An 18461-nucleotide genomic window follows, 5' to 3' on the forward strand; every position below is an offset into this window, starting at 1 on the left:
GTCGCGGAACAGCTCAGCAAAGAGCGGCCGATTTCTAACAACTTATTTTTCTGTGAAAACTTCGTAGAACTTCGGAGACATCATTAATATAAATAATTTTAATCGCCGTTGAATAAGAAATGTTTCTTTCACAAGAAATGTATAAAATTACAGTACTGTATTAGACTTACGGTACCTAATTTACATACTGACAGACGATAGTTAGCGTAAAAATCTCCGTAGCGTGGCGCCACGCTAGACGGCAGAAATTATATATTTAATTATGATAAAGTTGCAATAAGTTAATATATAATTATATATACAGTACCTAATTTATATATAATTAATATATAATTATATGTACAGTACCTAATTTATATGTAATTTATATATAATACTGTACAGATGATAGTAATCTCTCCGTAATTACGGACGGCGGGAAAGTAGTTCAGCTGCCCGATGACGTTTTACGTAATTATAGGAGTTTTTACGGGTTTTTACAGATACCGTCGCAATTTTTTCGCAGTTTTATAGGAATCGTAATTATAGGGGGGGTCTACTGTATAATACAATTATTTAAGAACACAAACCAATCAGAAAAGGGTGGCAGAAAGGTGTACTTTTTTAAAATCTATGTTTGTTTGGTGCAATTTTGGAAAAAATATAACATCACGGATGCCATAGGCAATATCAGCTTGGCTTGACAAGAATTAACTGATAAATGCATGAACAAAATGTGGAAGAAGTTATGGCTGAAGGTATCCAAGAATTCTCAACGAGAAGAGCCTATCACTGTATCGTTAGGTTGATCAAACTCAACCTAATCGATATGGCAGGACTACGAGATGTAGATGAGCAGGATATTGAGGAGTTATAGCAGGTTTCTGACGAGAGCCTTACCAACGATGACCTTCAAGAACTGAGAGAACAAGAAATTTGTGTAGAACAGGAAAACAGAGTTTTCTGAAAACAAAGAATCCAAAGAACTTGTACAGGTTTCCTCAGTAAAAGTTTGGTAAGATAACCAAAATTATTGATCAAATTGTAGCAAATAATCCCAGATTTTGAAAGGAGTGCAAAAGCAAGACGAGCATTTTGGATGCTATCTTCTGCTACCGACATTTGCTTAAAGAAAGAAAATGGTGACAAATGAAACTAGAGGACTTTATCGCAAAAAATAAGAATTTCAGAAAAACCAGGATTTTCCTTACAAAAAATGAACTTTACATTTTTGTGTGCCTATGTTTGTGTTATTTAACATATATTATTATGCAAATAAATATAAAAATAACTTAAAATTAAAGTAAATTTTTTTACTTTTGGTCACGTGTTTCCGTATCCCTATTTACTCTATGTTAAAATGACCTCGTTTAGTGTTGTTTTGCTTAGCGCTTTGTTGTCTAGGAACTAGGAAGCAGGGTCTTACTGTAATTCCTTTTTGGGAAAACTTTTTTATTTATTTTAAATGTTGTGTTGAAACTATATATTAATATAGCATGTTTCATTATTCATTTTTATACTATTATTAAAGTGCAGTAGAGTGTCGTATATCCAAAAACCAGTTATCCGAAACGTCTGTTAACTGAAAGCATTCCAGTCGGCAAATTAAAATTTTTGTTATTGCTATGGCGCTGCAATCTTTGGCTATATCTTGAGCTACTCCAATATTTTTTTTTTGTTGGTGTGTGTGTTTTAGCTGGCAGCACTGGCACTTTTGTGTGGTGTTTTTCTGAGGACTGTGTGTCGTGCTGAATCGAACATTTTTGATACTAGATCAACTTCTAAAGTAAAATTTTTTTTTGCTTTTATATTTTTCAATATATTAATTTTGTTTGTAAAAAATAAAGAAATAATTTTTAACGATACAATAGCCATGATTATTATTTNATTCAAAAAACAAAATGTAATTTTTACCCTCAACTCCCAACACAGCAAAATAAATGAATCCTTTTTATATATAATTAAGATTTGTCAGAGATTAGTTTAAGAAAATTAACCAAACAGTTATTTGTAGATGATACAAGTAGTAACTATTACTGTAAGTTTGCAATAAAATAGCCTTCAGACAATTAAAGATGACTATCAGAATTTCTAATTTTTTCTTAGTCCTGTTAAATATAAAACCATTTTGATACATAATTTTAAAGTATGTAGTTAACTTAAAATAAAATAATATTTACTTATTTCATTTTTATTTTAAAAAAATTTGATATATGAAATGAATGTAAAGTGGTAATGTGATGCTAATGGCAAACCTAAGTTTGCTTAGATAATGTGTAATTTATTAAAATCAGTTTAGGCAATGTTAAAAGAATATTTAGTATTTTTCATATTGTACAATTAAACACTGCTAAAAACTGGAAAATAATATAACAAATTGCTGAACCTTCTATACTTATTCCAGCAGGTGCATTTATTGCAAAAATGAAGTTCTCTATCACTTTCATAGACTTTCGTCATGTTGTTATATGTTTCCATAAATGAAGTGCAATTAATCAAAAAAATTTTTAAATGGAATGTTATACATGAAATATGATGATATACAAATTCAAACATAATATAATAATTACAAAGTTTATAAAAAATTAGCAGTAATAATAAACTGTAACATACATAATGATGAAATATAACAATATAATATAAAAATTATAAACTATGTACTGTACATAACTTTTGCAATACAACTGGAAATAGGCTAAAAAATTAAATGTTGTAACATAATTGCATATAAACAAAACCTGTCAGTCTTTTGATTGATAATGAATGAAAAAGACTCTACAGACAACAGATGGGCCCTGAGTGTATATAAAATTTCATTATTAGATACTGGCTTGACCAATGCCTAGACTACATTGGCTCAACTAATACATCATTAATAATCAGAATATGCCATGGCCCAATTTGCAGGTGAGCTCAGGATATTCCAATGTAGAGAGGATGCTAAGCTTCTAAACATTACGTTCAATATTTAAAAGCTAAGAATAACATAAGTCAGCAAAATTTAAAAAACAATACTTTGGGGAAGTTGCATTAATAGTAAAGAAAACATTAACTTATCACAAGTGTGGCAAGCAATGATAAGTTATTTCTAACTGTAGGCAAACTAGCACAATGTTGTAAATATTGTCACCACAGTTTCTAGTTATTAATGTGTATGTTACACCATTTAATTTTTCTAGTCTATCTGCAGTTTTAGAGAAAGTTGTATACATAATTTATGATTTTTTATTATGCTATATTTTGTCATTACATATGTTACATTTTATTATTACTGTTAATTTTTTTACACACTTTGTAATTTTTATTGTACAGTATAATCTCCGAACAGCAGACACCATCGGGAGTGTGAAGTTTGTCTGCTATTTGGAAGTACATGCTGGTGGCTATACTGTATTTTAATCTGGTCATCATATAATGAAGAATATAATGGATTTAAAAAAAACATCAAATTTACATTAAGAATGAGAATATACCAAAAGTATACATAGCATATATAATTAAAATATATATACAATATGTTATTTTTTTAGCTGTAAAAATTTTGTTTTAATTGAATCACATTTGAATGTCAAGTTANTGTAAATATTGTCACCACAGTTTCTAGTTATTAATGTGTATGTTACACCATTTAATTTTTCTAGTCTATCTGCAGTTTTAGAGAAAGTTGTATACATAATTTATGATTTTTTATTATGCTATATTTTGTCATTACATATGTTACATTTTATTATTACTGTTAATTTTTTTACACACTTTGTAATTTTTATTGTACAGTATAATCTCCGAACAGCAGACACCATCGGGAGTGTGAAGTTTGTCTGCTATTTGGAAGTACATGCTGGTGGCTATACTGTATTTTAATCTGGTCATCATATAATGAAGAATATAATGGATTTAAAAAAAACATCAAATTTACATTAAGAATGAGAATATACCAAAAGTATACATAGCATATATAATTAAAATATATATACAATATGTTATTTTTTTAGCTGTAAAAATTTTGTTTTAATTGAATCACATTTGAATGTCAAGTTACAAAGGTGATTTGAAGGGATCCTCTTCAAGAGGAGGGAAATATACTCAGAATTGTTACATTTATAATGTTATTTATGATCTAAGTGACTAATAAAAATCAATACAGAGATTTGTCTGCTTTGTAGTTATCAAGTAGGTTTAACTTTGCAAACATTTTTGCTTTTTTCAGTAGGCTAACTGAGTTATTAAAAATTACACTTTTAGCCACCACAAAACTATTAAAATGATTACAACAACAGCATTTATTTGGTGAAAGTTCATAGGTCATCTTACAAAGGCAATTTGCCGACCAATTTAAAGTGTGGTAAGATGTTTGGTTTTCTCACATTTATGATGTAATTTATGATCTTAAGTTTCTTTTTCATTACTGCTTTACTATGGTTCTTGTCGAATGAATAATTTTGGAAAAGTTTATAGTTTATTTGTATCATAAGCTTAATTCTAAAAATATGATAGATTATACAACATTAATATGTATAACAATAAATGGTGATTGACAACTTAACCAGATTAAACTTTTCTAACAGATAAAGAATATCGTTCAACTTTTTATAACCTGCCCTGTTCCTCTATTATTATTATTTTAAGCCAGTCTTTATTTGACACCTATGGTCAAAATTTGTCATCTGAAAGAGTATTTGGACTGATACGTTGTTTTTGTTTTAACATATTTCCTATGTGATTAATTCTTTCAGAATATTGTAGGCAGGATATGTTATTTTTGTAAGATTGGTTATGGATGACAGCATCCAATATTTAGAGTGTCTGCTATTTAGAGGTAAAAATGTATGTTATGTAGAGGTGTTTGCTATTCAGGAGTGTCCATTAATAGAAGTTTCACTATATTAATTTATTTTGAGATTGATGAAAAAACAACTGAAAATGATAGCATATAAAGAAATTTTACTGTATTTTAATGGTTTTAGTGTTGGTAATATTACAAATGTAGTTCCTATAGAAGTAAACGATATATTTTCATGATTAATACCATTTTTCTTAAAATACAGTAATATATTTCAAAGAAATAAACATTATAAATTATAATAACAACTTTTAATGTGAAATAATTATGATATTTCAATAAACATTTGTGAAAAATATTATTAAAGTATAACTTTTTAAAGAAGGGTAGGGCAACTGAAGGTGCAAGTGTGACACGATTTTTAATTTTTTGAGCTTATATTCGAACATTTGTTTGAATTTTTATTCCGAAAGCTTTTACAAAGATCCATCAGGTAATCATTACAAAACCTGATGAAGAACTTGAGTGGAGTTTGAAAATGTTTGATTTTTGTTTTTGTTTTGTTTATGTGCACACTGTAATCGGTTCAGAGTATGTGAATAACTTTTTAAAACTATTGAAATTCAAATATATAAACATAAATTCAAAAAGCTGATTTAGTGGTGTGAAATAAGTTAATATAGAACATTTTTCTAATTAGCCTAAAAATATTCAAACCTTTATACAAGGTACTTCAAAAAAATGTTAACATTTATTGGAGAAGGTGGCAGTCATTGTGGCAAGAGTAATAGAGAGGTACTTTTTTTGAGAACTCCACAACTATGTTGTGACTTCTTGTACGTAATGAAAAATTAGGCAAAGGAAATAAGGCATAAGAAATTATAATATTAGTGTTAACATCTTTTAGATACACCCTATATAAGTAATTTTATTCCAAGTGAAAAAGTTTTTGAATTTATTTATGTTTGGTGTTCTAGTTAAAGTTATAAAGTCATTTGGAGTCATATCTACACATCATCGACTTTATACAGCTATAATCAAAAATTGCTAATTATAAAAACAAAATAAATGTAAATTGTTGCATGATTTTATAACAATTTATTAAAAAATTAAAGATATATTAGATATTAAAAATTTTACTTTTCCAAGCATAGTTCCATTGCTCCGAATTCGCTTAGTAAGTTCTCTAGTATCAATACCTTCAAAATAAAATTTTAAAATGTAAATCTTATTTTTAAAGTGGGCAAATCAAATGCATTTCTACCCTGTTACCTTGAATTCCAGGAACATTATGCTCTTTCATCCATTCCGATAAAGATCTTGTTGATAACCAGTGACTACAATAATCGCTTAATTCACCTACAATAAGAGCTTCAATCCAGATTCTCTTAGATTCAAACCATTTGGGAATTCCATATTCATCTTCTTCATCTGATGCTATTCCATAATTTCCAATTAAAGGATATGTTAACACCAAAATCTGACAATAATAAGACGGATCTGTTAAGGATTCGGGATAACCAACCATTCCAGTCTGAAATACTGAAAAAAAAAAAAAGTAATTTTTTAAGGAATTAGATAATNGGTGAAAACGTACTTGGAAACGCTTAAATGGGAAGTCCTACCCCACCCGCCGTATTCGGCAGACATCGCCCCTTCGGATTATCACTTGTTCCGATCGATGGCACATGGCCTGGCTGAGCAGCACTTCCATTCTTATGAAGATGCCAAAAAATGGGTAGATTCTTGGATAGCCTCAAAAGATGTGTCGTTTTTCCAACGTGGAATTCAAATGCTGCCAGAACGATGGGAGAAAGTAGTGGCTAGCGATGGACAATACTTTCAGTGACGTGTTTATTACAACTTTTTTAAAATAAAGTGTTAATTTTCATGAAAAAACAGCGAGAACTTATTCAAGGTCCAAATATAAAGTAATTTTCCAGTCTTGTGAGCATAGAGAGGGATTTTCATGTAAAGCTGTTTAGTTAATGCGTAATACAAAGTGCAGTTATGGTCCCCAGAATATGAGAGTCTTGCTGTTCAGGTTTGTTAATACAAAGGTAATACATACCATAACTTTTAAGATGTCATGAGTCTGAAGTGGACATTGACTTTGATGTCAAGTTCAGTCTTTGTTTAGTCATGGCACTTATTGTGTGCAGCCCATGCATGTTAGTCTTAAATGCTTTTTCACTTTGGGAAAAGACTAAGCAGGAGTGCTGGTTTTTACAAATGATTTGGAAATGGTAAAATGAGAGTACACAGACTTATCACTAGAGATGAAACTTAAAATCGTGGAAGAAATCAAGAAGGTAGGAAAGCTGAAAGTAACAAAAGCAAACAAGTTTAGTGTGCCACAAAATACTATTTCGATGATTTATAACATTTAGAAGATAGTACAAAGAAAAGAAAATGCATTGGAAGAGCAAAATTTAAGAGTTTAGAAGATGGCCTTCTGGAGTGGTTCTGGCATATGTTTGTATTGAACATGCCCTTATCTGGACAATGATGAAAGAAAAGACTGATGTTATTAGACTTAGGCTGTGTGTAGATAGGTTCAATTGCCATAGGTTCGCCACCTCTACTTTAAGTCATTAGCAAACATAACTAGAATATCAGTATTATTATACAATCTGATATAATTAGAATATCATTCAATAAAACATTTTCTTTTTCTATCCACAGGTGTCAAATTTATGTGGGAGGGCACAATAGAATCATTAAAACAATTGAATTCTACTCCAGGATCTGGATGCATTTTGGCACATTGTATGGGTTTGGGTAAAACATTACAGGTTATTGTTTTTACTCATACATTATTGACAAATGAATTTACTAAAAAAGTTATTAGAACTTGTTTGGTCATATGTCCATATAATACCATACTAAATTGGGCTCAAGAATATGAAACATGGTTGGATGAAGATGAACTCAAACTAAGTGTAAGTTTTTTATTAATGAATATCTTTAAAATCTCTATTCTTTTCTAAGTTTATGAAGTTAATGAATTATCAAATATTCTTTGGATATTTATTATTTTCTTTAACATTGGTATTTTACATGAGGTCAGTCTGAATATGATTATGCTTACACAAAGGTGCATATGTACACAATGACACCAGCATCTTCTGTAAGTTTATGTATATTTAAATAATGTTAAAATAAAGTTTCTAATGAGTGTCCTTTTCTTTTATTTATATCATTTCCAGAGAGTGGGTCTGATTTTGCATGGGACATCCTGTATAATAATATAAAATTTGTATTTGTAAATAATATAAAAATAATATAAAAAATTTGTNATCATTAAAAATTAGTTTTTTGTTTTGTACAAACAAAATAAATATATTTAAAAATATAAAAACAATAAAAAATTATACTTCAGATGTTAATTTAGTATCAAAAACGTAAAATGTTTGAGTAGCCCAAGACATAGCCAAAGATTGAAGCTCCACAGCACTGGCGAATATTTAAATTTGCCGACTGGAAATCTTTCGGATGATTGACTTTCGGAAAATCGACGCTCTACTGTATATAATTGCTCATTGCTTCAGTTGGAATTTTAAACCTTATTATTGGACTTTCAATTTTCAAGAATCAATTAATTACTTAACAGATATTTCAAAGTTAAAAAACATAAATAATGTTCCTTGGTAAATGCAATAGTCTGAAAAATGTAACACAGAATTTAAATGTAAAAATTAAAATTGTCGGAAAAATTTATGCATTGTTAAAATTTTCTTATTTGATGTAACTGTGATCGTTATTTAGATCATTTGTAGAAACCTTTGGATATAGTCATGTGATGTTATGTGAAATCAAAAGCACACGAGGAAAACAAAGGAGAGAATGGACTGACAGCATACAGCGCTCTTAGCTAAAATGTCACTGTGGAGTAGCGACATTTTAAAAATGGCAGAGAGCCCTGTGGAGCTCCGGAAGTGGGTCGAAAATTCATGCACAAAAATTTTTTTAAATTTTGTGTAGAAAACAATTCAATAATAATAATAATTATAATAATAATTTAACGTTGTAAAAAGAAACCGTCAAATAAGAAAATGAAAGGGAAAACAAAAAATGAATATTTCATGTCCATAAAAGGACATGTCTGTAGAAATTTCTAAGAAAGATGAACTTCACAAGTTAAAACAATAGATGAATGTAAGTCCTAAGATTGAACATCTTCGATAGGGATTGAATTGTCAGTCTGTCTGGGTTCTGATCTTGTTATGTTTCATAACAAGTGAAAACCAATCGGAAAGGGGGGGTAAGTCAACATGGACCTATCGGAATGTTCGATCTGGGTCCCAAAAAGAACTTATAAAAATCTCGCAAAATCAAGGACATGACGCTCTTGGTTCTCTGTTTTTGGTTCATAGTCCTCCCTTAGACATGGGTGCTTCTATAGAAACAGGAAAGAAATTTTTGAATATCATGAAAACAAATCTCCTTTGGTGCGTTGCCCTGTGCACCAAGTCTATAGGACCAGAATGGTCTGAAGTTGTGCCGAGTGTCCCAGGACCTACGATTGCTTTGCTGTCTCTGCAGAAAGGAAGGAAAAGAAAACTTGAACATTCAAATTGTAATTTTTTTCGTCCAATGGTTCTTTTTATATTTAATATTTTAAAGACAAAGTTCACCCGAAAAATTTGAACTTTATTCGGACTTAATCCTTGCTTTCTGTACAGTGATACTCCATTGTTCAAGGAAATTTTGTAAGAAATTCTTATTTTTATTAAATGGTGTAATGGTGAGGAACCTGTCTGTGAGAATTTTTTCCACTCCCACATAATAGTCATGACTACATGATGATCCTGACTAATGCAATCAGTCAGCAAACCTCACATTCTAATCTATATACCATAGGTGGTCAAGAGAGAGAGAGTGTGTTTACATGATAATTCGCATGAAGATAAATACCTGATGGATTATTCTTTCAAAACGTTCCAACAACAAAAGTTGTCTTCAGTAGTAGAATTATGCGGACAGGCTGATGATAGAATCAGTTTGGAGAGTAGGTAATATCCTCGTCATGGAATAAGTGATATTCATTACTAGAGTAGATGAGGTTTGCTTATATGATGTAAATAATATTGGTAAGTGGAGAAAGAGATGTGGGTGATACTAACTAACTAACCCGTTTGAGGCACAGGCTCCGACTGACTCATTCGGCCATCAGTTTTGATATTAAAAGCGATAATGCACGGCTGGTAGGTCGACAGATCACAGAAAAACATCACTTTTGCTGCCAAGAATATGCAAACTGAGAAGTTCTTGGGTAGTAAAGGATAATCAACAATGTTAGTTGTCAAAATAGGTATGATGAAATTGAAAAAAGTTTTCGTTAAAGTCTGGGTTCTCACATTTTTATCAAACCTGATTTTTATTTGGAAAACACTGTTGCATAAAATGGATAACATATTTTATTTAGCTGTTCATAAAGTAACATTGGATCACAAATTTTAACAAAATTCAAATGTACAAGATACACATTTTGTTCAAAATTAGTGACTGTTCGCTGTTTGTTCCAGATTAGTCTTGCCAGGAGCTTTAATTCTACTTGGAAAATAAAATACAATAAAGTTTAGTGAGGAGGAAAGGAAGAGCATCTTAAAATGGACACTTCTTTCCTTAAATTTAATTAATACACTGTACCATATGACAATCAGTCTCCCTGATAAATGTGCATTGAAATATATTACATGTGTTATTTTAGTAGTTTTCAGTGATTTTTTTTGTTTTATAACAATATTTTTAGCAGGTTTTACAGGTATATAGTTTTATCACATTTTAGTAATATTTTAAAGTTATTTTATAATTTAATTTATATTTTTTATTTTATTTTAATTTTACTTGTTTTATTCTTATTTTTTAAGTAAATTTTTGTTACTTCAGCTGTTTTCAATAAATATATCATTTTAGGTAATTAGTTTTTAGTGAGCTTTATGTGTGTGTAAGATAATAAATAGTTGTTAATTACCATAATTTATTTTAGTTTTATCAGATAGATATAATAAGGACTGGCGATGGAAAAATAGCCCAAAATACACATTCTTTTTACATGATAAACTTTATGTAATTGACTGTTTTGCTGTATAATAAGTAGTGTTGTAACAAATAGTATATTTGGTCTCAGGCTGAATACCGAATATTCTGCCAGGAGCGTGGCCGAATAGCCGAATATTCGGCCAAACTATTCAGCTTGATTAATGCCCGTACGAAAATTGGTGCACAAACTGCATTATGGCAAGGATTCTGCTCTCTATTGGCCCGCTGTCACTACACTTCGCCAATCGCGTTCATTTTTGGCAGTTGTAGCAGACAGACAAGAGTGTCATGGAAGTATGTGATAAGTGATGATATCAAATGTGGATAACAATGAAATGACCTACATGTGTAAATAATGGAAAAAGAACAGAGAAGGACCGCGAAGTGAAAATGTGAAAATACATATGAAATTGAATCAATAACATAATCGAACAAGTCAAGGCAGCATATTGGCACGGAATTCGCGGCCGTCAATGTCAAACAATTGTTGTCATAGACTTCGGAAAGCTAAATGCTTGTAATGAAAGTCACTTAGCGTGCATGGGTGAAAGCCTGGGGCCGTTCGGGCTATCAAGCTGTCTCGAATCTGTCAAATCATAACTGTGACTTATATCGACGTCCTATCTTCTCTTTTCTCCGTTATCACCAGGCTGAGTCACGTAATTGTAAAATGGAAACTCTACGACGGAAAAGTGAGGAATCGAAAGTATCGTGAGCGCGTATTATGACGTATACACAGGCATACATGGGTTAGAGTGATAGAGGAAAGAGAAAGGGAAGAGCAAAGACGAGCGCTTAAAAAGAAGGATAGGCAGGGTCAGACCCTTAGATGTGCGAGGATTCTCCAACGATAGACATGTACGTGTGCTGATCTTTGTAATTATAAATTGTGAATACATGTGACTAATATTATTTTCTGTTTTATTTTGTGCATGTTACAAGTTATAAATAAATATAAACAAACAACACTAACTCGATAACATTAAATCTAAATACCAAAATGATTAATTTACTGTGTTTTTGTTATTTATTACTCCTGATTTTAGGTATTCGGTATTCGGCCGAATAGTGATTAAATATTTGGTATTTGGCCGAATAGTGAAAAATAGGCCAAATACCGAATAGTAACCGAATATTCGTTACATCACTAATAATAAGTTCCTTATAGTAATTCTGTCTTACTTCCAAAGACCAAAATTAAAATTGTTTAAATAAAAATATTTTCAAAAGCTTTGAAAAATTTGTTCTTCATACAGTCAAATTTTGCATAATCAAACTAGATCAAATAGTTCAGAGGGTTTCCTAGAAACAAGATCATAAAATATTAAGTTTATAATAAAAAAAGATTATCAGATAGATTTCTTAAAGACATTAAATGAAAGTTTTAGTTTAATATCTTTATGTAAGAGTTTCACCATTAAATATTTCATAAATTGTAAAGATTATCATATGCTCTACTATTAGGCTTAAGCCTCTGCTAGTTGTTTACACGTGAAGACAGAACTTACTTAAGTTTTATATTAACAAAATATGTGAAAATTAAAATAGTTGAAAATAGTTGAAAATTAAATTATAATTTCACACTATAATTTAATTTTCAACTATTTTCAACTATTTTGACTGTATATTGACTGTACTTGAGTATTATATTAATGTCATTTTATTCCACTATGTGTGACCCGTCACTAACAATATGTTTAGAGCTATCTTTTTACTTCTCTTTTATAAAAATGGTAAATTTGCACATATTCCAAAGAAATTCATCTTAATTATACTTGAAAAATGAAATACTTTATATTGTTTTAACTTCATAATAAAAAATGATTTTATAATCTGAATATAGCAGAAAAATAAGTTGTTTCAAATTTGAAGATAAAAAAAAGAAAATATCACATTCCAAACAATTCAACTAAATTATCAATTACCTTTTTTTCATTTATGATTAAATGACTAAAAATTACTTAGCTTTTATGATGATAATTTACCATTTTAATTTACATTTTGTATTGAATCAATATTCTTAACACACATTTAATCAAACATTAATTATTTCAAATTTTTATTAGAAATATATGATTTTTTATGTTAAGATTCTAGTTCAGCATAAAAATTTTATGAATTTTATTAAATATACTCATTTTTAGAATCAAGATCAAGGAGATACACCCATTGGAAAAGGAAGAAAAAATATCAGAAAATTGATATCTGATAAAAAATTGAGAGATGAAACTAAAGCTGCTGCTCAAGCTGAACTAGAACGAAAAAGGCGTATTTTAGAAAGACAAAAAGCAGTAAGTTTAATTGTTATATATTGAGAATAAATTGAAGTTATCTAACATTAAATTGTCATCTTTTAGTACAATCACACTGTTATAGAAGTTACTGAGACTGGAGAGTGTGTAACTAAAAAGCTAGTTCTAGAAGTTGATGAAGAAAACAAAGAAGAAATAATTCAAGTACATCCAAGTCTTATTGTTAAACTGAAACCTCATCAAGTAGAAGGTAATTCAATTTTCATAATAATGTTTTTAGATCTAAATAAAAAAACATACAGTATACCTCTTTTATCTGATATTGGATAATACGAAGTCCTGTTTATTATTGGGACCTTGAATAAGTTCTCACTGTTTTCCAACAGATGGCATTACCAGAACTGCATGTGTGTAGTTTAAGATGGTGGTGCATCTGTAAGGAAGTACCATAAGCAAGCGTGTAATTCATTATATGTCATTTTCCGAAGTGTAAACAACTTTTTTTTCATGGTGTTAAATATGTCGAGTTTCGTGCCAAAAAAAGAGTATTTGCGGAGAATTTTATTGCACTATTTTATTAAAAAAAAATCTGCAGCTGAAGCACACAGAATTCTTGTTGAGACTTATAGTGACCATGCTCTGTTGGAAATAACACACAGAGATTGGTTTAGATGCTTCAAAAATAATGATTTTGATGTTGAAGATAAAGAACACTCTGGTGCACCAAAAACGTTTGAAGACAAAGAATTGGAGGTATTACTTCATGAAGACTCATGTCAGACACTAGCTGAACTTGAAGAATCATTAGGAGTTGATCACACAACAGTTTCGAAACATTTGAAAGTATTAGGAATGATTCAAAAGCAAGGACATTGGGTGCCGTACAAGTTGAAGCCGAGAGATGTTGAATGGCATGTTTTCATGTCTGAACCATTGCTTCAATGGCAGGAAAGGAGAGGTTTTTTGCATCGTATTGTGACTGGCAATGAAAAGTCGATACACTATGATAACCCTAAGCGTAGAAGATTGTGGGGGTAAGTCCGGCCATGCATCAACATCGTCAACAAAGCCATGGTTTGAAGCTTCTGCTCTGCATTTGGTGGGATCGGGTGGGTGTTGTTTTTTATGAGCTGCTCAAATCGAACGAAACCATCATGGGAGATCGCTATCAACTATAATTGATGCGTTTGAGCCAAGCATTGAAGGAAAAATGGCTGCTATACGAGCATCGACGCGACAAAGTGATTTTGCAATACGACAATGCTTGGCCACATGTTGCACATCCAGTGAAAACCTACCTGGAAATGCTTAAATGGGAAGTCCCACCCCACCCGCCGTATCCACCAGACATTGTTCCTTCTGATTATCACTTGTTCTGAACGATGGTACAGTACATGGCCTGACTGAGCAGCACTTCCATTCTTATGAAGATGCCAAAAAATGGGTAGATTCTTGGATAGCCTCAAAAGACGTATAGTTTTTCCAACATTTTACGACTTTTTTTTAAATACAGCATTAATTTTCACGAAAAAACAGCGAGAACCTATTTAACGTCCCAATATAAAGTAATTTTCCAGTCTTGTGAGCAGAGATAGGAATTTTAATGTAAAGCTGTTCAGTTAATACGTAATACAAAGTGCAGTTATGGTCCCCAGAATATGCAAGTTTTGCTGTTCAGGTTTGTTAATACAAAGGTAATACATACCATAACTTTTAAGATGTCATGAGTCTGAAGTGGACATTGACTTTGATGTCAAGTTCAGTCTTTGTTTAGTCATGGCATTTATTGTCTGCAGCCCATGCATGTTAGTCTTATATGCTTTTTCACTTTGGAAAAAGACTAAGCAGGAGTGCTGGTTTTTGCAAATGATTGGAAATGGTAAAATGCATGTACACAGACTTATCACTAGAGATGAAACTTAAAATCGTGGACGAAATCAAGAAGGTAGGAAAGCTTAAAGTAACAGAAGCAAACAAGTTTAGTGTGCCACAAAATACTATTTTGATGGTTTATAACATTTAGAAGATAGTACTAAGAAAAGAAAATGCATTGGAAGAGCAAAATTTAAGAGTTTAGAAGATGGCCTTCTGGAATGGTTCTGGCATATATGTCTGCATTGAACATGCCCTTTTCTGGGCCAATGATGAAAGAAAAGACTGATGTTATTAGACTTAGGCTGTGTGTAGATAGGTTCAATTGCAGCAAAGGTTGGATGCAATGTTTTCAGGTTAGTTTTTACAAAAGACTTTTATATTTTATGTCTTATAATTTTGTAAATTTTTTCTTTCAAATACAGTAAAAGAAACAGCAACTTTGTTTAGAGATTTTACAGCAATTTTAAACAACAAATTGTTAGATGATTCAGACATGTGGTTGTGAGGAAGTCATGATGTCATTAAACACCTGCAGGTTCAACCATTTTTGTGATAAAATTAATTAAGCAAAAATATAACAAAATTTGTGTTTCAGTGTTAATATATAGTAATGCTATAGTAATGCTATGGAGATTACTGTAAAAACGATTTTTGATGAACAAAAATGGAAATAACATAAAATTGATTCTATTCATATGATTGAAATTTTCTAGGTAGTAGTAAATAGATTTTAAAATATCTGTTAAAATTTGCAAACTTGCATGTCAATTGTTTGCATGGGAACAACTAACTTAAAACCAGATTACTTGGTCATCACATATGTCATCAACAAGTGGATTTTTAACACTTTTAAACAGCCAATAGCAAATTTAAATTTTATAAAACTCATATACTTATGAATTGAAATCATTTGCAGCAAAGACATGGTATAACATGGCACTGTGTTTCTGAAGAGTCAGTATTGGTTAACAAGGAGGCAGTGGATGACTGGAAGACAGGTCACAAATCCGTTTTAAATTCATATGAAGCAAGGAATATGTTTAGTACAAATGAGATTGTTTTGTAGGCTGCTTCCTAATAAGACTTTGCTGTGAAAGAGGAAAGTCTTCTGGGAAAGCTGAGTAAGGAACAACATGGATGGGACTGAAAAGCTTCAATCTTTGGTTGTTGACAAATCAGTGAAGCCCAGGTGCTTCAAAAATATAAGCCACAATACTTTCCTTGTGATCATACTGTAAATACCATAGCTTAAGTCAAAACACAGATCTTTCAAGATAGATGCAGATGGCACACTATAAAAGGAATATGCTTTTGGACCAATGTACTGCCCACCATACTGAAAGGTACGTCTCTGAAAACATAAAGCTACTCTATCTTCCAGCAAACACATTATCTCTGTTGTAGTTACTAGACCAGAGCATAATCCATCATTTGAAAGATTTATTGAGGATGACTGATAAAATATTAGTGTGTCATGTAGAAGACAAAGAATACCTTGCCTTTATAATGGAGCATTCTCAATGCACTAAGGAATGGATCTTATTCCTGAGAAAAAGTTTTATCTGAAGTGAATTTCAATTGCTTTAGGAAGGCTTGTTTTATTTTTTTGTTTTAAAGTAGATGTGGAAGATGGGCCAGAAATAGGCTATGAAGATCATTGAAGAAGAACGGACAACTCTACAGGAATCATTAATTCTTTAGTCTGATTTTAGAGACTACATCCAAATTGATAATGAGTTGACAACCAGCAAAATTCCCATGAAGGAAGAATTAGTGAGAAAAGACAGTAACATCAAAGGAGAAAATGAAGTGGAGGCAATAGATGGTGAAGTAGAAGCAGCAGGTTATAGCTTACTGCCATAAGCATATGCTGAGAATGCACTGGCAGTGCTGGAAAATGTGTTTGATTGAGTGCCAGAACTTTGAGTCATTTCATTTGACAAGTTAAATGATCTTGTAAAGAACACATATAAGAGAAAAATAATGCAAATGCATATTGATTCATTTTCAACTGACTTTAAAACATAGCTTATATTAATAAAATATCACAACTTTATTAGTGAAACTATGTACTCTAGTTGTTTTGATTAATGTTTTCAGCACAGTGTCATACCATCCTAATTAAAATACAGCTGTGTTTTAAGTTATTTGCTGAGGGACAGAAACATCACGTTTGAATTGAATTTGGTTAACATGAACCAAAATATTCATTATATCTGCCTTTTTTTTTTCTGTCTTTTAAACTTCATAATAAAGAGATCATACTGTATGTACAAAACTAGTGAACTAGTATTAATTATAATTGCTTGTTTATTTGAAGGAAATGTAATAATGCTAAAATATCACTAATCTAACAAAAATATTAATTATTTTCATTTTAAGTATGTACAGTACATTACTCAAATAGTATGCAGATATAAAATCAATAAATTAGGAAATGATGAACAGCAAATTAACAAACAAATTATATGTACTGTACATTCAAACCATAATTTAACACCATCATTTGTTGATTTCTGAAATTTGCACTAAACTTAAGAACCTGAAAAAATGAGAATTATAATTCTCATTGTTTTAGTTACTTAGTATAGACTTCATTGGTCTACTGTTTCCAAATTACAGACCTTAGATTTCCACTGTCATTCATCTGTAGATTTTTCCATCCATCCTTTCTTAATCTTGAGAATGGAGTGAAGACCAGATATAGAAAACTTAGGGCCAGCAGCCCTGATTAACTATAAACTAACTTAATTCAAATTATTTCGTATAAATTTAGATAATTCAGGTTTTGCTCAGGAAGTTGATATGAGATTGTGTGGTAGTTGGAATAAAAGGATAAACTTTAAAATATGAGGTAAAAAAATTTTATTGAAAACATATTTTTACTATTAACAATACTTGTTTATAAACAACATTTTTCATCTTGTTATCTGGGGTATGTTGCTTCCAGTGGTGGTAATCAAATTTTTCCATTCATGCAACAGAATCTTAGTGTTTTCTCCACTGAATTTTTTCGCGTTGCAAAATTGGCAGATGTTATCCATTTTTCTGATTAGAACATGTTTGTGTTTGTTATATTCTTTTGTTGGGTCGTAGTGGAATGCTTCATTTGTTAGGTTGCACTGTTTACTTGTCCTCATCTGCGCTTCTCGTAGGGTGATATTTGCATGGGTGGCTTGTGTTCGCAGTTTTTTATTATAAGATTGTGTCAATTTGTTCAATTTGTTGTTCTTTGGTTTCTCTGCTTCTCACGGTGCTCATTCTTGTTCATTGGAAACGAAAACGTGCCTCGCGCTCTTTGACTGTTTTGTTTTTTCGCTGTTCTTTTTGTTTTTGCCGTTTTGTTTCAGAACTGGCAAGAGCTCTTCCTTTTTTAAGTTTGGGCATTGTATAAAATATAAATCAAATCAACTTTTTATTAACAAATATTCTAAGTACATTTTACACAGTTTTCACACTTTATTTTCGATTTATATTCAGTCACTGTATCACTTTGACTGCTCACACTTTACTGTTTGTTTTTATTCACT

At 30.9% G+C, this 18461-nt stretch overlaps 1 protein-coding gene across 1 annotated transcript in view; it reads left to right on the forward strand.

Annotated features, from left to right (window-relative positions):
• The window catches only part of LOC111636710 (transcriptional regulator ATRX homolog), a 158800-nt gene that overhangs the window by 49971 nt on the left and 90368 nt on the right, over nucleotides 1–18461 (forward strand). Inside the window, exons 8-9 of the mRNA XM_023382014.1 lie at nucleotides 5667–5681; nucleotides 7406–7701. Coding sequence (XP_023237782.1) covers nucleotides 5667–5681; nucleotides 7406–7701 — 311 coding nt within the window. The remainder of the gene's footprint in view (nucleotides 1–5666; nucleotides 5682–7405; nucleotides 7702–18461) is intronic.

Source organism: Centruroides sculpturatus, unplaced genomic scaffold (assembly GCF_000671375.1).
Source record: "Centruroides sculpturatus isolate CEXI.00-Female unplaced genomic scaffold, Cexi_2.0 scaffold418, whole genome shotgun sequence".
Classification (NCBI taxonomy): Eukaryota; Metazoa; Arthropoda; class Arachnida; order Scorpiones; family Buthidae; genus Centruroides; species Centruroides sculpturatus.